Below are 22,427 nucleotides of genomic sequence, written 5' to 3'. Positions count from 1 at the left end.
TATATCTAATATTGTAGCTTTTTTAAAATTTATTTCACTAAATTTATACTTATGTGGGCTGGTCGAACAAACAATTTGTTACCAAAAATTACTTCATAGTAATACTCCCTCTGTCTTAAATACTTTTCCAATTTCTATTTTAAGTTTTTTATGAAATTAGAACAGTATTTTGGGACAGATAGAGCAATAAATAGCTAAAGTTTCACGGTACAAAAAAAAAAATTGTAATTACAGCCTTTTAAATATAAACTGTGAGTTTTTTTTTTGTTTTTGTTGAGTTTCACCGCACAACAAAGTTTTTGCTTCTTGAACACTGTTTGGTGTCTCTTATAGATTTTTGGGTGCTGATCATGAATATCACAGCAGAATTTACGTATTACTTACTTAAGAGAAATTTTCAGTTTTATCATAATTTCTAAATTTGCTTAAGTTTAATTTAAAAAAATAATGATTAAGTGACTCATCAGCAACAATTTATGCAACATGGGCATGTTCAAGCATGTGTAATCAGACCAGGTTAGAAGCTTTTCTGTGGAAATATTACATCTTGGGCATGCCTAGGCATGTCAGAACGAACTCTGCGCTTTCTCAGTATGTTGTAAAGGTGCTTGCATAATCCGATCCTGCTTATTTGGATAATACAGAAAGCTAATGTCTGCATCATTCTAGTAAAATGCAGTGTTCGTATCAATATAACAGTAATTAAATTTAATGCTATAGCCGTTTTTGTGTCTGGCGATATGTTTTTTCAATGTCGTAACAGCCGCGATACATTTTGCTATAACTATGGCGAATATACTTGAGTCTCAGAGACGTTCTGTAACTTCTCTTGTGAAGAATGCTTATCATCTGTATTTCGGTTGTAATATTGGTGACCAAGATAAGGAATGGGTGCCTCACTTTTGCTGCACAACATGTTCTGTCAATCTAAGAGCGCTTGGTTCAGACCCACTCGTAAGAGTATTTTGTTTGCTGTTCCGATGATCTGGCTAGAACAAAAAGACCATTTCACAAACTGTTATTTTTGCTTGACTAATGTATCTGGTTTCTCTGCCAAAAACAAGAAGTCAGTTAAGTATCCTAATCTGCTTTCAGCAATGATATCTCATGACAACAGTCACCTAATTCCGAAACCACCTGAAGATTGGACCTTAGACGAACTAGATGAAGAAACTCCAGTGCGGGGTCCTGACAGTGACATTGACCCAGGTCTTGAACCTTGCTAATCAGGTGATCTACATCTGATAACACAGTCAGAACTGAACAATTTGGTCAGAGATTTGGGTCTCTCTGAAGCAAAAGCTGAGTTGCTTTGTTTCAGGCTGCAAGGATGGTTTCTGATGTCACCGGGTACGAAAATTTCTATGTTTAAAAGCCGACATCATGATATCACCAAATTTTTTGCACAAGTCGAAAGTCTCTGTTTCTGTTGCACCATTAAAGGATTGTTCTCGGCTTTAGGTTGTGATCACAATCCGGAAAAGTGGCGTCTCTTCACTGATTCGTCAATCCTAAGCCTGAAAGCCTGTCACAAACACCTAAAACTTTTCAGGAAGCAAAACTTTTAAAAAAATCTGTTGTGCAGTGTTATAAGATTACACTTCCTGTCAGTTATCACTACTTTGATGTAAATTAGGAGGGATATTACACCATCATGAATTATATTGATATCAGTTATATTATCTTTTCTCACAGCATTTGGTACACTCATTACAGATCTGTAGATGGGCAGGTCATCCAGTCTATGTCCTATGGCTGTCGGTTCAAAACTCGTTACATTCAGCTTCAATTTATTTCCCTACACTTTAATAATTGAATGAGAATTGAAATTTCGTTTCGTAACGTTAATATTCGCTCAAATAATCATAAACCTTCTCTGCACATGGTTAATATATACCAGTACCATGCTCAAATATTCAGAATACATGCATTGAACCTTTTTTTTTTCTTCTCATTTTTATTTTCCCTTAACTTCGAATGGAATTCAGTATTTAAACTTCAGCCAAATTACTAAACCAAAACGTTTATGTTATGATGACACTCAAAGTTATTCTTAACACTTCTTGACACTTCAAAGTTATTTCTAAGATGATTGATTTCTCCCACGCCTGCTTATAAGCTCTCAACTTTCTTTTGGTTCATCACATGAGATAATGCAAAATTATTCACACAATCACTTCTCAATATTAGGACAATAATCAAAGCAAACCTACGAACATTTTAATAAGTCACTATGTTATTTACGTTTTCTTGTTTCATAAAATGGCAGCTCTAATTGAATAGCTTAATTATCTATTCCCATGAAACACATTAAGGATTCGTTATGTTTAGCCTTGAAAGAGTTTATTTGTTCACTATTTACAAATGACAGCTCAAGCCTTTTGGGAGCACAGAGCGGGGTTTTATTTTGAGTTCTTTCACCATACGGAGTCACCTCTGCTTGACAAATATCGGTAGAAATGTCTCTCTTATATTGTAAATTATCAGTGAGGTTATAAAAGAAGCATTGGATTTTTTACTTTTACTCGAGAAATGAAATGATTCTAACACACTAACCATTTAACTTGTAAATTTGATAGAATTAATTACATGATGGAGTTAATGTTGATTTAATGAATATACTGGCATTGATTAGGGAATCATTAGAAAACCATGGCCTACTTAAATACACGGCCTTCTTTACTGCTTAAATCGAAAAAAAATAGAAGGCCAGTTTAAAAATCGTATATTCGGCCGGATGGACAAACTTTCTCAAATTAATTTTGATTATCGCGCTATAAATTTTCAGTATGTATATCTGGCACAGGATAAAAAATTTTACGTTAGCTAGCTAAATCTTAACTGCTAAATTTCAATAAACTTAATTGTGAATACTTAATTGTGGCTTCTTTTTAGTATAAGATAATGGTTGCACCTCTAATTATTTCTGTTGTAAAGTAGTCTCAGTTTTTTGTTTTCCAAACTACAATGATTTGAGAAAGATATGAGTTATATTTTGCAATAGAAATTTTGGGACTGTCAAGTTCTGTGCATGAAATAAAAATATACAAATTCTCAAAAATAAGCTTCAAAAGTATAAAAAACTCTAACACAAACTGATTAAAAGTGAAACAAAATATTTTCATTTTTCTCTCTGTCTTTTTTTAAATGCAACTATGTTATCTGCAACAATTGAATCCCCGACTCTCTTTCTGGTGTTATTAAAATAAATATTTGAAATAACAGTGTGTATAATTTCTTTTCCATGACTTTGATGGTTTGAACATAAAAATGGTTGATACCCTTCTCTACTGCCAAGAACTAACTTTGCTGCTTTACGGTGTTGCATTTGAGACTGATAAATAACATCAAAAATGTGATCTAGCATAGCAAAACTGTCACAGACATATTCTAAAAGCAGTACTGATGGAGTTGTTAGCCCACCTCTGGATAATATATTTAAATAATTATAATCATTTAACTCCTGTTGACAATTTTGAGTACAAAGCAATTTGCAACATACTCCAAACTTCTTAATCAATTTTTTGGCAATAAAACCAGCAATATAACTGGCAACTTCACGAGAATCATCCGATAAAGTCACACAATCAAAATCTCTTTTTTTAATCTGCTCCATTAAGGATCTAACATGTTCTATATCTTTATCAGCATTGATATCATTTTCAAAAATGTCAATTCCTTCTTTTATCAAACTTTTTATTTGGATTATACTCTCACTATAAATGACATCTTTCAAACTGACAAGGAATCTGCCACCGCTCATTTGACGGTATTGTCCATATCTTCTTTCTAAGGGATCACTCTGAAAACGAGCAGTCAATATAAATTTGTACTTATCTTCCAGCAGATCTTCAATTAATGAAGCATGACATAATAAAGTTCTTTGCAGTGCTGATGATGTTTGGGGAGATAATGTATATTTCTCAAAATTTGGAATTTTTGTGTTTTTCCATTTGTTTAACCAGTCAGCAAAAGCTCGAAAAAACTCAGGTTTTTTATCATTTATAATAGCAGCATTACCAAGAAAATTATTAGAAAACTGATTTTTTGAATTTGTAATTGTCCACCATTTATTGAATAGAGTTAAGAATGATGCAATATCTAAACGGTCAGGAAAATATGAAATTATTGCTGCTGCTGTAGTTTCATGGAAGATACCTAAGGCAACACTGACATTTTGCTTCCATTTTCCAGGATGGACAACTTTGTTATTTATATTTGGTGCTTTTTTTAAACTTGCATCCAACAGACTGTCCTTTTCTAATAAATCATGAAATATTTTCCATGATATTTCTCCTGATTGAACATGAATTTCATCTTTGAAAGCTGAAAAATTAAATTCTGGAAAAATTAATCTTTTTTTATTAAGTAAGTTGTTTCGAATATTTTTAATCAGATGCACTGTGTCAAAGAATAAGTAAACTTTTTGTGATAGTACATTAATAAACAAACCATCTTTTTTTTCACCATGCGTATCAAGTAATTTTGTAAAAGAAGAAACATTTGAAGCGTGATTGTCACAAACAACACCTCGAACATTAAAATTATTTTTTATTAAAAATTGAATCAGGTTAAGAATTTCAGACTTTAACCAGTCACTGTTCAATTTTACAATTGGAATTGCTTTGACAATACAGGAGATACTTTCTTTCAAACCAACTACCATGAAAGAGACAATGCTTCTATAACATTCATTTTCCTCACTAATCCCAATAACATTGCCACCAGAATATTCAGCACATTGTTGCAAATACATTTCATCAAAAATTATTATAAGATCTTTCGATAAGTTCCCATTTTCATGTAGCAACTTCAAAACTTTCATAGAATCTATTTCACCTGATTTAAGCTTGCCTAACAAAGATATAGATGGGAGTGGGAATTCCTTCAGCAGTAAATGATAAGTTTGCAGTGAAGTGTACCGCAACATTAATGCAAATTGAAGAACATTTGAAGAATAAATTTGTTTTTTTTTTATTTGGTGACTTTTGAGTTCTTCAAGAATAGAAGACAACTTTTCTTTTTCTGTACTAAAATGTGAATTGAGATTTTCCAGCATACTCCTTCTTTTTAACATACATTGGTGGGTTACTCTGAACCATGATGGTAAGGAAACTGGAAGATTTTTATAAAAAAGTTGGACATGTAAATTTTTGTCGATACGAATAGACTCAGCAACTTCAGGTATGTGTAGTTCATTTTGAATAATTCTATGGAACACAACACAATCATCAAATTTTGAAAATAAATATCCTGCTGGTGAATCAGCAGCTGAAAGGGAATCAACATCTTTAATAATATCTTTTAATAAAAATTTCTGATATTCATCTTCTTGAAATATTCTTTTAGCTGGTGATTTTCTTGGTCCAGATATAACTGGAAGAGAAGCAGTTGCTATGCTAGCAGGGTATATTGTAGGAACAGGCTTTAGGTTATACAGCAAACGAAATCGTTTTTCTGATGCTCCTTTATGTACAAACTTTTTCTCAAAGTGTTTTAAACAGATCACAGATGATTTTGTGACAGTCCAGAAATTTCTATTTACAAATCTAATCCATAACTTTCTTAAATCATCATCTTTTGGAAAACTGAAAACTGGAACTACTTCACCACCTAGATAATTGGAGGTACAACCAACAACACAGCATTTATTAACCATAATTACTATCTATTTATAAAAAGAAGCTATAATCAAGTATATGAGGTTTAGTTGATGTGAAGATATAGAAAACGCTGAAGTTTTTATCCTATGCCGGATATACTTATTTAAAATTTATAGCGCAATAATTAAAATATGTTAAGAAAGTTTGTCCATCCTACAGAATATACGTTTTTTAAACTGGCCTTCTATTTTTTTTCGATTTAAGCAGAAAAGAAGGCCGTGTATTTAAGTAGGCCATGAGAAAACTTAAAATTTCAACGCAAAGAGTTGTTTTTGTTGATCAACTATTAACAACGTAATATGACAGAAAATCCATAGTTTTCTAACCTGTAAACCAGATCTGGTATCTACATTTACTACACAAAGCTAAATAAGGAAAGATTTGGTAATGATTGAAAGGATTAATCAAAATATGATCGAAAAACTTGTAATGACGTTGTGCAATAAAGTAACGACATTGCTGAAGGTGATTGCGAATTACAGTTAAATAGAAGAAAATAAGACGCACATAAAGTATACTATGTTCAGGAGGTTAGAGCTAAACAGCGGCTAAAAGTTGGCATTTAACTTGAGAAAACACTGGGGATTTTGTTTCAATGTTAAAAATAAACATAAGCATAGCCTTAGTTACCAGGGAAAGAGTGTGATACGTACAAACATCTCAGTTTAGCTCAAAAAAAAAAAAAAAAAAAGTTTAAAAATATATTGGTTTTAAACATTTTTGAGAACATTTTTCGCCATTTCTCAGCGGCAAAAAATCTCATTAAATAATAATCTTCAAATTAAAGAGACAAACGTATCTACGATAATTTTACATATGAAGTATTCAGCATCCTTCTATTTTAAACTCGGGTTTTGATGCTACTTGATTAACACGCCTGACTCCACTGGAGTACACAGTTAATGCGCCAAATAGAAGCCTAAACTGGATCGTCACTTAAATCAGACCACTCTGTTGATGTACTAGAATTTGAGGCTCTTTTGCTTCGTTTACTTCGATTTGATTCTCTGCTACTATTTGAGCTCTTAGAATGTCCTCTTGAATCTCTTCGAGAGCGTTTATGCTCTTTACTCCGAGACCTTGATCGAGATCTTGAGCGTGTTCTGGAACGACTGTGGCTACGCTTGTGTCTTCTGGAGCGTGACCTACTCCGACTGTGAGAACGAGATGAACGTGAGCGAGACCTTGAAGAAAAAATTTTAGAGTTTAAATAAAAATAAATTTTAACCTGGAAGTTGTCATTAAAAACTTCAAAACAAAAGTTAACCTTGATCTTGACCGAGATCTTTTACTTTTCTTCTTATAATCTCTATCTCTATCTCGAGAGCGTGATCGTGATCTTGTACTATCCCAAGCACTTCGCCTATGTGATGATGAGCTTGATTTAGAAGAATAACTGAAATAAATAAAAAAGTAGTGAAATGAATGAAATCCGTCTTTGTTTCAATGACAGCTTCGATTCGAGACCTAAAACGATTTCAGACACGTCATAGATGGTTATCTATGTTGCCCATGGATGGTTATCTATATTACTGAGACAATGGATGCTTTCAGAGAACCTTTGGTGCTGTGGGGAAGTTTATTAACATCTCTCTCAATGACGCTCCACATATAATAATCCAAAGGATGCAGGTCTGAAGTGTTTTGAGGCCACAAGTTTGAGGTAATGTAATCATAAAAATCGTCCACCAACCAAAGTTTTCTTGAGTGTTTTGAACTTTATGTGATTGTGCAGAGTCTTTTTGAAAAATGTAGGGCCTTCCAATTTTTACTCTATCGATCTATAGCTTAACAACAGTACTCAATACTTCAATGTAAGCAGCAAAATTGACTCCTTAGTCCTTCTTGAAAGAAGTAGCACAACAAACCTCTTATTGTTCAAAGCCCCAAAATCACAACAGATGTTGGAAATTTTGTTTGCATAACTGTTGGAACTTCGAAAAGGTCAGCACATAGCCATCTGTCATTTCTTCTGTTCACCTTTTGTTCTTGGTCAAAGATTTTTTCGTCTAAAAAAAAAGCAAAACCTGCTTTTCTCATCAGTATATTTTGTCTAACAGCCTTTAGGGGGTTCTTGTTGACAATAGTCTGAACTTACTGAATCAACTCAGGTGTTATGGTGCAGTCAGAAAGTTCCTCGTGCTTTTTATGTTTTGTAAATTTACAAAAACCACCATCATTGTCTTCTAATTCCTTACGAGTTGTAAAAACGAAAGATCGGGCGACTTTAAGAAGCTATGCAATTTGTAAAAAAAAAAAAAAAAATTCTAGGTATTAAGAACCAGCCTCTACAAGTTTAAATTTGTTCTACTTTATCTAACTATTATATTTGAAATTTGATACAGATTGGAGAAGTCACCTAAGGTCATTTAAGGTTCAGCACTTCCCCAATATCAGCTGTAGCATTAATTGTCATGTTGTCAACTTGTCATAGTATTTAATTCAAATTTGGAGTTTTATCTTGAAGGCCATTTTGAAATTTCCAGAATAATTTCAAAAAATTCTCTTTTTTGATATTGTGATGAGTGATGCATCAAAAACCATAAAAATTGAGAAAAGTAGACAGTTTCCCATCTTCAAAAATACAGTTTTCTATCATTAAACACATCTCCTCAGAAGTCTCATCACATAGCCTTTGATGAAATATTTGATGCACATACTTCTGATCTTTGAGCATAGATGATTAATTTTTGAAAATCACTCATGGAAGAACCTCACCCAAGAGATGACTATGAGGAAAAAGCCCAAATATTGATTTTTTCTGTAAAGCATACCAAGGTTCCAAGCTGCTAGCAAAACCAAAAAGAGCAATTATGCTTTAGTAAAAACACAAGTTGCACCATTTTTTCAAAGGCCATTTAACAATTGCTTTTAAGGTTGATTATATCAAATATCTTCTTACGGCCCAATTTAAAAGTTAATTTATAATAATTTTTAGATTTTACAGAAAGAAAAAGTATTTACTATTAAAGAATCTGAAAATTAATTTTATTCATAAATTGTAAAAAACTGAAAAGCCTGTAATTTTCAGTCATTACTATTTTTTTGAAACAGCTGTAAACACATACGCACACACAATCATGATTATTCCTACATTTAAAAGCAATTCAAACTTCTTATATGCATTTATAATTATTTAGAAATTGAGATTTACTTATAATCTTAATCCCACTTACTCATGCTTCAGTGCATCTTCCCTCCTATATCCATAACCACTATCTCTTTTACTATAATATGCAAAAACAGGATGATTTGGGTTAACAAACTTTGGATCATAACCACCGGTTTTTGTGGCACGCTCAGGGTCAAAATCAGTACGATTAGGAACAGAATAAGCATTTCCTGGATTTCGAAAAACATGTAGAAAGTTGCAAGCTTTGCCACGCGGACACAACCGCTTGTCAAATAATCCTAATGTAAATGCAAGTAAAGCAAGTCTTAAAACTGAAAATCAGAATTATTATCACTGAATGAAAAATTATCAGCATTTAAAAAAATTTTCTAATTTAAAATGAACTTACCACAAATTGACGATTTCCAATTTGTAACAGGAGAAAGTTCTACTGATAGTTGTCTTCCTGCATACCACCGACCATTAAACATTTTAAGAGCTCTCATGGCACCATTATGGCTGAAAAAAATAAGAAAAAAGTATTTTAAAAATCACTACAACAGAATTTTTATATCATGGAAAAAGATAACAATTTTCTAAAAAAAAAAACTTACTCTTGATATTGTACATAAACATTTCCTCTTAAATGCGGAACATAGTTTTGACAACACTATATTAATTAGAGAACAAAGAAAGGATAAAATCAGAATGATTTTTTGAATGCTATTTTTTTAAAAAAGCACTAACACTGAGACACTCATTCATTTATGAGAACACTAATTTACAAAACACATCAAAAACAAATTTTTAAAAAAGATTCAATAGAAGAAATATATTACCTTAAACATTACAACAGTCCCTGCAGCTCGAAACTCCCCAATAACATCATCATAAAATTTCTCAAATTCATGAATCAAATCTACTTCATCATACTAAAGCAATAAAATTAAAATTTCTGTTTTTTTTTCTTACAGAAAATTTTCACAAATAATTAACAAATATCATAATTATTTTTGTTAAAGCTTGAGCATTGCTGTACACTCCCCAACCCCCTAGAATAATATGCTTTGGGTTCACATCTTCCACCTCTGAATATTTTAATTTATAAATTACTATGACCCTCTGATAAAATTTAACTTCATTTTCTTAATGCTTTTAAGGTATACAGAGTTTAATAAATATATACAGATTATTAACTGAAAAAGTTATTAAACATAAAGTAATTGTTTAATGGGTGCCTTCTTTCTTGAACAATTTTGCAATATAAAAATAAGCACAGAATAGAGCTACAAGAGCTCTATGCAGTTGAACATGTTTTTAAGCACCTTTTCTATAACAATATTTGGCCGTTCTTTAACCAAAGGTGCATTTTACCAGAACTAAGATTGTAATGAAGGTAAAAGATGTCACAATCAAACAAAAGTACATTTCATAATAGAATTGGTTCAACTATAGTAAAAGAATAAAATTATACCTCTAATCCAAAGTCATTGCCTTTCTCATTCAACATTGGTATGGCTAAGCGTGCATCAGAAAAAAAATTTTGGATCAAAATGGTGGGACTGTTTTCAAACTTTAAATGTATTCTTGAACATCTAAAACAAAACTGATATATTAGTTTTTATGCAAGAATGCAAAAGGATATTTGTGTCAAAAGAAAACAAAAACAAGAAATCATAGAAAGAGCTAAAAAGATTTAGCATTGTAAACATTACCTTGGACCAAAACGACAAGCACCAGTTTTAATGTAGAACTTACAATTGCGAGGGTCCTAAAATACTCTTTACCTTTAAAATATGTTTAAAATAAACAAGCTAAACTTAAAAAATGTTTAAATCAAATCTAGGAAATACTTTAACCTAATCAATGCTGGGCTTTAAATATTCTAATCTGTATTGTTTGGGCTATACAAGGAATTTACTCCTTCTTTTTAAAGTATTTTTAATTAAAAAATACTGTGAATTTTAAAGCCTTTGAACACATAGCTGGAGTATTTTAGTGCCTGTAAAGATAATTTCCAAATTTTGCCAAACCTGTACCATGTGTAGATATTAGTTTTGACTTAATGGTTTTGAAATTAATATAGAAGTTACAATAAAGTATTTTTAGAGATATTTAAGTGCTTTTCTTCAGGTGTTATCAACAGTAGGTGACTCATTTTATACAAACTTTAATACATAGAAATCTACACAACACATACATTAAAATGAAAATATCATGATTATAAAGAATATTTAGTTTTACCATTTCTGTTCCAAACAAATCTGAAGGCACATTATTCCAATTTGTTGGAGCAAGATTTTGATTGAAGGCTTCTGGGTTGTATCTGTCTTGATAACCGGCAGTGCGAGGTTGTTCAGGGTTTGACTGTGAATTAAAAGTTTTATATTTAGTCTTAAATTTCAAAAGCCAATTAAAAATCTGAACTAAGATATAAAAAAGGTCATTAAAATGAGATATTATACATTTGCACATTTAAAATCTAACATTTGAGAAATCATCCATTTTTACATTTTAAGAGACACTCTTTTTCTCATTGTAAAAATAGTAAATAGTAATTAAGCAATCTTAATAAAAATATGAAACTTTATATGTTTATCTTTTAAAAATGTTTAGCATTTTATCAATGAAACAGTTAGCCAATTCAACATTTGAGTGGTTTATAAAATTCTATTTGATAAGTTTACACAGTTGGTCAATAATTTAATTTCGATGAGTCCTCTAGTATTTTAATTTTACTTAAGACTTTCCAATAATAAACTTACTTTCATAATTAATGTGGATAGTTTCACTTAAAAAGTTGAAAATCCAGACCAAGAGATAAAAATCTGGTAACAGTTTTATATGAATTTTATTTGCAGTGTCTCTTCTAACATAACACCACCACCAGCAACAAATGTTGATTCTACCAGGCATTCCAAGTTTTAGCTTACTTTATATTTTATTATTTTTTTTATTTTATTTAACAGCTAATTTTGAAAGTAATGAAATTATAAATAGAAAAAAAACAAAAACAAAAAAAAAAAATTATAAAATAAAAAAAAAATACCAGAGTATAATGAGAAAAATAATAAAAAGGAAAAGAATATTACATGTGACTGCTGATGCTTCAAATTGTTCATTTCCTTGTTTAACAGTTCCTAAATAAGAATTCAAATTTCAACAGTTGTTACTTAAAAAATCAGGCAAATAAAAACAGAGAACAGTTTGCCATTTTTGCCTTGCAATTAGATGGTTGGTGTCACTTTTTGCCCGTTCAATTATTATTTACTATTTTTATCCTAAGTTAAAGAAACTAGCACTGCAAGTAATTACAAAGAGTAAAAATATATATGTAAGAGTACATTCATACATACATACATACATACATACATACATACATACATACATACATACATACATACATACATACATACATACATACATACATACATACATACATACATACATACATACATACATATATACATACATATAAATTTATGCATAAAATAATTAAAATGCAATAATAAAGAAGTAAACATCATTTGTAGGAATTGAAGAATTGTGTCTTTATTTTGCAAAGTCACTGTTGTACCATTACCCTTGAATACCATTACTCTTTATATCTTAGGGCTATTTGTAACTCAATATAGTTTACAGTTTTTGATTTTAAAAAAAGGTTTTATGAGCTATTTAGTTTTGCTACAAAATCTAAAGAAATTAAATGAAAGAGATAAAATATCAGAAAAAATAAGAAACTTTTAGTTTCTTTGTCTTTTTAAAACATGACATATAAGTGAATGGTAACAAATAAATTAATGCTTCACTTATAACCCCACCTATTTGTAATCTAAATTGGTTTCTCTGTTTGAGCTGTTATTTTAATATATAGCCTATAGACTAAATACAAGCGAATAACATTTTATTACAATGTTCAGATTTAAAAATGAATTGAAGTAAAAAAAACCTTACAAAATTTAACAAGTGGAATGGGTAGATTGAGACAAATTTCAAAGTCATTTAATTTTATAACAATCAAAGCTCTTTATTTGAAATTTTAGGTGATTATTACTTATTAACAGTTATTTAAATTTCAATGTTTCTAATTTGATTAGCACACCATTACCAGCAACTTTGCGCAATTTTCCCTTGATCCCTATCATAATGTCTTGTAAAAAAATATCATCAAATTCTTTTACCTGATTCACAACATCAACTGTATGCCTTTCAGTATGCCATCCATCCTCCCTCATACACTTTTTGAGCAGAACCTCCCCAAAAGTTTTCAATTGGTCTTGCTGGAGGAAGATATGGCAGGTTTATGTAATGAGGTACATAACTAACATCATCTAACCTGCATAAGATCTTTGTAGCATAATGGGTAATTGCTAAATTTGGCCAAAATAGATTTTTCCATTGCTGTGATACTTATCAATAAATGGCTTAAGCCTTTTTATCAAACATTCTCCAAGATATATGGCCTGATTTATTGCTGGAGCATTGACTGATTGCACAAATACCTCAAAATACAAGCATGTGCTTCAGATATTTCTCTATACATTTGTATCTCACTTCATCTGGGCATGTATTATCTGTGTATATTATTATCAGTGTAAAATCTATCATTACTATATTATATGTGTAAAATCTATCATTACTGGGTATTCTATCACAATCGAATATGAAATACTTTTCATCATCCATAAAAATCATATTATCTGACCCACATAGATGATTTACCAGCTTTCAAAATAGGTTTTTTTGACTTTTGAGCCAATTTTTCATTGTATTTAGGTTTTTTTTCCATGTGTTTTATAATGAACATCTGCTTGAGCTGAGTTAATGACAAATGGTTGTGACTTAATGAAAAATTTCGTGCTAGTTTATGCAAACTTACACCAACCTTATTTTTATGCAACTCTTTCAAAATATTGAAAGCCTTTATGTTGTTGTTTAATATCTTTGGCTTTAAAGGTGTTCTCTTGATATTATAGTAAATAGTAGCCATTTCATAACCTTCTTACTTGAAATGATTTACCACAATAACATCTGTAGCATGTGGATTTTATAGAAGAAAGTTTTTGTTTATTCTTAAAATTTTTTCTTTCTTGAAAACTAAGATAGATTTTTATTTGAATTTTTTCAAATCATTAATGCAGGTTTGGTTGGGAAAGGTGTGCGATTACACTCTAATCTTGACCACACATAAAATACTTATTTGCGAAAACTTGGCCACGACTCTTAAGATGTTTTGAGAACATTTCAAAAAATAAAAACATCTATGAAGCTATGGGCAAGTTGTCGCAACTAAATATTGTATACATGGTCAAGATTTGAATGCGATTGCACACCTTTCCTGACCAACCCTGTTAATGCATGATTTAAATGATTACAAATCATTAATACATGATTTAAATGATTACAAATCATTAATGCATGATTTAAATAGTTACAAACAATTCCACGATATTTAAAAGTGTGGCAAAAAAAAATTGTCTCAATCCACCCGCTCCACCCGCTGTTAAACAAAGACAGTTGGATTTATTAAAAAACAAAAATTTAGCACTGAAAAGATACCATCCATCTTGAGATCTCTTATGCTGCCAAGCAAACATGTATACCATCCAACAAACATATTAGCAATTTTTTTGTATTTTAAAATATTTATTCTTTAATAATTATTTTTTTAATCATTGTTTATCTGCAAAATTAGTTTAAAAGTAAAAATCTCAAATAACAAAAGCAATAACAATAGTTCATGGGAGTAATGATTTTCAGACCAAGACATGGATATAAGTACATACTCCATAATATATATGTATAAAGAATGTGGTAAAGTAAACTATCAGTCACTTTTAAAACCAACAACTCTTGTGACTTTATGCAAGTACTTACAAATATGCAGCTTTGAAAGTCAGAAAAATTTGATTTAAGTGAAAATCATTTTTAGCAATAATCTTTGAAGAATAACAAGTTAAAACTCTTCACTTGTTATTCTTCAAAAATTTTTGACTTTAAATATCTTCACTACAGTTGAATTATCAACATCTAAAGTCATATGTATGTATGTATGTATGTATGTATGTATGTATGTATGTATGTATGTATGTATGTATGTATGTATGTATGTATGTATGTATGTATGTATGTATGTATGTATGTATGTATGTATGTATGTATGTATGTATGTATGTATGTATGTACGTATGCATGCATGCATGCATGCATGCATTCAAGCAAGTATAAAAGAATGCATACCCATTTGTGTAAGTATATATATACTTACAACTTAAAAAAAAATGTATCATACTTTACCCTAAAGGAATTTAACCAGGAAAACAATTTACCAAGCCAAAAAATTTTTATTATAAGAAAAAAATACACAAAACAAGGTATTTAAGCAGGAAATTGTTATAAAACAGCATATTCTTTATGCTGCCATCAGCATGTCAAAGAAAATGCAGATCCATATCAGTTGATGACCTGTTTCCTCCACTGAAAACAATTTCTTGATCAAAAGCCAGAAAAATACTTAAAAAAACAGCTATGAAAATTATCTTAGTTAAATAGGTCTGATATTTTCTTTGAGTACAAATTATACTCTCCAAAAATATTGCACACCTCAGTACACACAATTCTCAGAAGAATCTTAAGATAAAACAATAGTTGTCAGATTAACCACTGTTGCATTTAAAATTTTAGAGAACAAATTATAAGCAAACCTAGATTGTTCTTTTATTTTAGGAGTTGTGTTATGAAAAAGTTTTAAAAGTTTCTAAAAATACTTAATTTGTGGCTTGTTGTTATACCAAAATTTACTAAACTGAATTCTAAATGTCATACTATTATAGTTAATATATTTTAAGAATCTAAATGCTTTGTTATTTTGGCTTTGATTTTTGGCACAAAAAAGACAGTAAAGAACTAAAAATATAACTTACATCTTTTTCCTCTTGACGATCCTTTGCTTCTTTCTCAGCTATTTCCTTCTCTTCCCATTCTTGTTTAATTTTTTGCTATGAACATATTAGACAAAACTCAAACAAACTAACAATCGTTTCTGTAGTTTTTTTTTGTTTTTTTTTAAATATCAAAACTTTTAACATTTTTCTTATGGAAGTAAAGTTAAGAGATACAGTTAGAAGTCATAGGTTATTTTCAGAAACTTATGTACCCACTTTTTATATAACTTATTTTAGTAAAAACCAAACCTCTCTTTCCTCTTTGATTTTCAATTTCTCTTCCTCTTCTTCTCTTTTCTTTTTTATTTCAACAATAGCATCTTTTTCTCTTACCATCCAATCTTGATGATCCTTTTCACTGTATAAGAATTTTAAATTATTTTTTTAATATAAAAATAAGAATCATATATGGACCAAAACAATGCAGGTGAGAGTCATAAATACAGGTACCAATTTTAATTAGTTTAGTTTAATTTTTATTTAGTTTTTAATTTTAGTTTAATTAATTTAGTTTAGATTCTAAACACCATGAGCACATACTTTTTTAATTGAGCAGTATTAAATCTACTTAAATATAGAAATTAACAACGTGTAATAAGTAATAGCAATTAAATTAAAAAAGCAATCCAAACATATAAACAAAGCAAAAATTATAAACCACAAATTATAAATTCTAGACATCTACTTGTACAAATATTTCTCACAAATTTAAAATATCATTTAAACATACCGCTTTAGCTCATTCTCTTTTTCTTCTTCTTCCTTTCTTTTTGCTTCAACTTTTAACTGCACCCTAGGTGTAATCAATAGTTGTTAGATAATTAACTGCACCATGGGCATAATCAACAAAACTAATACATATTAAAACAACTTCAGAGTATCACTTAAAATATCATCTTACAGCTAAATATTATTGTATATGAAGCCTAAAATTTACCTCTAACATTTATCTCACAATATAACAACTCTAAATCTTAGAAAATCATAAAGATATGATCAACCCTTAAATATCAATAAGTAAGTTGCAAGGTTCAAACTACAATAAAAAAACCTCATTATTAGAAATTTATCAGAATTCTATACCTCATTTCATGCATTTTTACAGCAAAGACATTGGAATTAATCCAAAATATTTACATTTTATTATCACAGAGTTTTTTTTTCAATGTTTCTTCATACTCAGGCTAGTTTAGTAATACATAAACTGAATTCTTTGATAAATCCATCTTACAATTTGATAATATAAGTATATCAAACAACATCAGGCAAACATTTTATTGCAATAAAGGCTTTCTAAAACCAGTTTTTCAGTCAATAAAAATTTTCTATACATTTAAATAATTAAACATATGTGAAGAAATCTAAGGTCATTGTACTAACAAATGTCACTGATTAATAAACACTCATTACTGAGTATATGGTATATGATAGTCAACAATGAGTATCTTTTAAAGGGTTTAGTTAATAGCACGTTTTAAAATGAAACTGTAATTAGAGACTTTTATCAGTACAATATTTTAGCATAAATTAAAAAGAATAATAAACAAAAAATACTTATAGTAGTCATCCTCTGCCTTTTTTCGTTCCTCTAAAAAAAAAAAGAAAATAAACCTAAATGTAGTTTTAAAATGTAATTTTAAACTAATTAATAGAGTACTTTAAATTTGCCTTGGATGAGCTGATGCTCAGGTTGAAAATCATATCATACAATAATTGAATTAAAATTTTACTTTTAACTATGTGAGTCATGCTAAAAAATTTATCTCATGTTTAGCTATATGTAACTTCTAAAAATATACATACAAAGACATACAAAGAAATTTTAGAAGTTTTCCTATTATGAACTGAAAATATATAAAGTTATAATAAACTTTCAGTGGCATGAAACTCTCTACTAAGTTTATCATTGAGGAACCTTTATTTACATGAAATGATTATGATTTTATTTATTTTTTACTTTTTTTTACTTTATGAAGATTAATACTTCATAAAGTATTAACATTTGATCAGTAATCTTGAGAATTTAAAATAATACACTGATCATTCATAACAATCAAATATTTAGACAACATGTGAACTATAATTAACAATGAAAAGAATACTCTGTGGTATTCAATTATTAAAAATTTGCTAACCAACTTTACTTATGCCACCATAGAAATTAGGCTACCTAAAAGTCACCTACAAATCAACTCAAAGAATGTAAATGTAGCCGTTTTTTCTAACTTTCATGTGTCTAGAATTGTAATCATTATTATATAAAGTATAATTTAGTATAAAAAAAAAAATAAATCATCTAATGTGGTGCTAAATAACTGACTATTGCAACTGATATTCAAACAACTGTCAAACAATCAGGGTAGACTCAATGAAATTATACCTTCTGCCTCTTCTTTTTCTTTTTTTCTTGCATAATCTTGCCTCATGTCTCGTCTTCTCATTTTTTTCAAATGCCTTCTCCACTGCTTATGGCTGTGAAAGGGAATAGTCAAGGTAAAATTTTTAAAGAAAAATTAAAGCATTAATAACTTTAAAAAAAAGAAAAATTTGTTGTTAACAGTTAACTAAATTATTGTTAAGATATCTTGCAGTACTTTGCTGAAAAAATTGATGGCATGTTAACTACCATAGTTCAAAGGCCATAATGGAGACATGGAGCCCTGCTTTTTGATTGACTTATGAATATTCTTTTTTAATTTGTGCTTTGGTGTGTATTCTGTTGTAATTAATTTTGGCTTTTGTCACAAAATCTTTTAAAAAGTATGATTAAACAAAGAGCTAAAGGTTGGCTTCATTTCCTAACAAACTGAGCTACTATCTTCCGTTATTGGGAATAAATAGGAATTTCAAAAAAGTTATTTGATCATGTTTTGATTTCACTAGATTACTTGCATCAAAACTAGTGAAAAAACAGTTTTAATCACAAACTGATCTTTTAATGATGCATAACCTTTAAAATTAATGAAAATTTATGATAAGTTTATGAAAGCTAATTTGTAATCATACATTTAAACCATGTGATTATTTTTCTAAACTTTTTTAATCTTTTAATATCAATTAGTAAAATTGAAAACTTTTCATATACTTATTAAGAAGATTCTTAAAGAGTATCTAAAATAAATTACCTACATAACTAGATTTTTAAGAAAATTAGTTTAAAGGAATTTCTATACAACTTACTTTAAAGCAATATTTTAAAACTTACTTTATTTTATACTTAGAGTAACTTCAGTATATAAAATTTAAGTGCATAATGCTATTAGAAAAATTACAATACTGAAACTGCTTACAACAAAAGCAAACCAGGTTTTTTAAATTTAAAAATAAAAAAAACCTCATGATCTTTTTAAAAAATATCACTCAGTTTTCTTTACAAGAATAAGGAGAAAATTTGAATTTTCATTTTTATAACACAAATTTGTACCAGAATTCAACATCACTCATAAGAAAGTAGGAAAAATTACTTATAAATTTAATTCATGTCAGGAGGATAATTATTGCTTAATTAACTCTTATCAAAACTAAACTGAATAAAGGGAAAAAAAAATTATTTTCTATTGACTAGTTAACGTGACCAGTTAAATTTATACTGAAAAGAGTAAGAACAGTATCACAAGCTAAAGGTATTTTATTTTTAAGGATTAAATGCCATATTTATAATATACCATACAATGAAAAGATATTGTTTACAACTAGATAATGTTGCATACAGCAGACTTTTCACAAGTTTCCACTGAATATTTGCCCAAAATAACTTTGTTCCTTGATTTTTTATTTCCTTCTTCAAAGATACCTTGTTCCAAATCTTTATACTCCTTTGATTTTAGATGGAAATCTTTATAAACAACCTGAAAAGTATCTTTATATCGCAAAGTAATACTTTTGTTATTATTTGAGGCACATGCCCATTCCATTCAACATCAGATAGTGTAGTTTTTTTTTTTAAAAAAGCGATAAGGATTCTGACTCAATGTAATTATTTTTTAAAATATTAATTCAGTTTGTGCCCCTTTAAGAAATTATAATATTAATATGAATTGTTATATACACGTCTGTTATATTATACATTATGAATCCTTTGATAACAACTATAATTATATGGGTTTAATAAATATAATTTAATATCAGTGTGAACAATTGTTAACACTATTCAATTAAAAAAATAGCTTATATCGGTAATAAAATAGGATGGTTTACCAAATGCCAAAACTAAGATGAAAAATCCACAAAATCTCGAAAAATCACCTTAATTTTTTAGTAACAATAGTAGATATCTTAGAAGCTGATGCTGGTGAATTGTGAAGAGAAAGAGAAATAGTTGCTAAATTTTCAGCTGATGAAACAGTTATTGGATCATCATCCATAACAGTAACTCCATTACGGTAAACGTGACTGTTTAGTATCTCGGGTTTTAGCGAGAAGTTGAATAGGTTTTATTCCGGTCTGTTCTTTACTCTTAACAAACATCCTCTTTGGGTAGAGAAAGGGGGAAGAGATTAATCTAAGAAGGAAATATTAAAAAAAGCGCAAAAATAAGCATGTTTTTTCTGGGAGTTTCTAAAGATTATTTTTTTAATTAAAAAATAAAGATCTTGCCTAGTTTTGCCATTCTTCATGTGTTATAATTCCTTTTTGAAGAATACTGCGGAGAAAGACTCACAATCCTTAATTTATCAAATTAAGGAATTCAGGAAATAAAATGAAAACAATGAAAAAATTTGTATCATATTATCAATATAAAATTATCGCTACCAAATCACTTGAACAGTGGATAAATCTTCAATGAAACCACTGATGACTGAAAAACTAATGAATCATTTCTATTTCCAAGACTTTCCTGACTTTTTATAAAATTGGCCTTTTGAAAATTTTTCTATGGTCATTATTATGCTTTTTATAACATCTCTAAATACCCTTGTTATTATCTGAATATATACTTCAAAACCTGCATAAAACATAATATATAGAAATAAAAAGTAATAAATACAAAATTCAAAAAAAAAAAATGTAATACTTATTTTCTTTATCTTACGATGTTATCTTACGATTAAACACATTTTCTTTATCTTTTTAACAAAAAAATACTTCATTATGTACAAATGTAAATCAGGAATTTTATAGTTAGTTAAACATTAATCGTCAATGTCCATATTGCAATTAATGCGAACATGTTCTTGTCGCCAAATGTCTTATTCTTTAAACGCGTCACTCGTCACAGTTAAACGTGGCTAAGTATAACGCATACTTCACATAAAACAGCTGATAATGCACTGAAGCAAGTTGTATATAATATCATCACTTTTGCGGTTTTAAAATACCCAACCCAGGGCTGATTATATGGAGTTTTTTGAATTAGTAACAATCTTTTTGGGTTTCCGTCAAATGAAGTTTAAAAAACCTGGGGCGACATATCATGCGATGGCTAAAGCTACTTACTGTTTCAAAATATGGATATTCTGTAAAAAGTTTTAGAATTACAAACCACGAGGAAAATGTGCTCTGTGACATCTGCATTTTAAATGTTCAGGTATATGTTAAGGCGTAACTCACAGCAAATTAAAAAAGCTGTCCGTTAAATAACCTACTTTGATGAAGGTTTTAGTTGAATATGAAATGGAAAGTCTGACGATACTGAAAGTAGCCATCATATAGTCTTCAAGGCACTCTTGCTAAGAACATTACCGATCAAAAGTTATAGTCTGTGATTTATTCAAACAGAGAAAGAAAATATTATTTTATTCAGTTTAAACACTTCTTGCAAAATTTCTAAATATATTTAAAATATTTAAATGCTGAAGCTAAGTTTTATACAATAATATAACAAACTATACTATATGCACATTTGTGTTAATTTTTGGTATTAACACTTTCATATTTTGTGTCGTTTCTTTATCTAAATAATTAATAAAAGTTTTTTGGAAAAAAAAGGTTTAGTTAACAGATAATATATTAAAATTTCTTTAAAAATTTCAATTTCTTAAATGATATAATATATTATCATACATACTTTTAGAAGTATAATAAAATCAAAGTAGATAAAAATATCAAAGAGAAGTGCAATATTAGACAAATAGCAAAAAAAACTGAAAAATATCCTACAAACATTGCCGCAGAGAGGGGGTGGGGGGGGGAGGGGGTGGACGGGGAAGATTCCCGGAGCCCCGTGAGTGTACAAACAAATTTTTTAAAATAATTTTCAAAAGATTTAAATAGTTTTGACTTTTAAAAGATTTGATTAACTTTTATTTTTACTTTTCAATGCCCAGAGCACGCTTCTTTTGGTCCTGGGTATATAATTGATCATAATGAGGGCCCCTTAAGAAAACTTCCCAGGGGCCCGAAATTTCTCTCGGCTGCTATACCTACAAACGAGATCAAGAGGTTTTAAAGAGATCTTCTTCCCATGGTACTTTCAGTGGCCTGTCAAGATCAGGAAGGACTTCAGTAACATCTAAGGCAGATGTTTTACGCAAAAAAGTTATTTTTAAGTGAAATAGGTGCTTGACTGCTCCTCAGATAGAAGTTGAATTTAACGACGTCCAAAACGCAGAAGTCTATTTAATGACTGTAAAACGATGCCTTTAATATGCTAATCTAAATAGATGCGTTGTTGTAAAAAAACCTCTGCCAAAGAAAATAAATTGCATAAAGAGATTAACGAAGGCAAAGATGTATTGGGATTGGAGCCTGATTTGTCTAAGGTCCTTT

At 29.4% G+C, this 22,427-nt stretch overlaps 1 protein-coding gene across 5 annotated transcripts; it reads right to left on the bottom strand.

Annotated features, from left to right (window-relative positions):
* Positions 1-6,350: 6,350 nt before the first annotated feature.
* LOC145191155 (U2 small nuclear ribonucleoprotein auxiliary factor 35 kDa subunit-related protein 2-like) lies at positions 6,351-20,143 on the bottom strand. Of its 5 annotated transcripts, none has more exons than XR_016444870.1 (16): positions 19,965-20,143; positions 18,100-18,191; positions 17,274-17,307; positions 16,450-16,512; positions 15,969-16,077; positions 15,699-15,773; positions 11,868-11,915; positions 11,020-11,142; positions 10,491-10,546; positions 10,250-10,370; positions 9,615-9,707; positions 9,390-9,445; positions 9,185-9,294; positions 7,762-9,074; positions 6,931-7,672; positions 6,351-6,847 (listed from the first exon to the last, which is right to left on the bottom strand). XR_016444870.1 is itself a non-coding variant. In XM_090066361.1 (16 exons), the coding sequence occupies exons 1-16, from the start codon at positions 20,081-20,083 to the stop codon at positions 6,583-6,585; spliced, it is 1,728 nt and encodes a 575-aa protein (XP_089922487.1). In that variant the 5' UTR covers positions 20,084-20,142; the 3' UTR covers positions 6,351-6,582. The 5 variants fall into 5 exon arrangements, 4 of the variants coding, with proteins under 4 accessions (XP_089922487.1, XP_089922489.1, XP_089922490.1 ...); XM_090066361.1 differs by having other exon boundaries at positions 6,931-7,059; positions 8,840-9,074; positions 19,965-20,142; XM_090066363.1 differs by lacking the exon at positions 19,965-20,143 and adding an exon at positions 19,403-19,693 and having other exon boundaries at positions 6,931-7,059; positions 8,840-9,074; positions 18,100-18,193.
* Positions 20,144-22,427: the final 2,284 nt, after the last annotated feature.

This window comes from Hydra viridissima, unplaced genomic scaffold, assembly GCF_058129835.1.
Source record: "Hydra viridissima isolate aposymbiotic clone 2 unplaced genomic scaffold, HvirCarnegie_v1 scaffold_11, whole genome shotgun sequence".
NCBI classification, from domain to species: Eukaryota; Metazoa; Cnidaria; class Hydrozoa; order Anthoathecata; family Hydridae; genus Hydra; species Hydra viridissima.
This window is presented reverse-complemented; position numbering and strand designations above follow the sequence as displayed.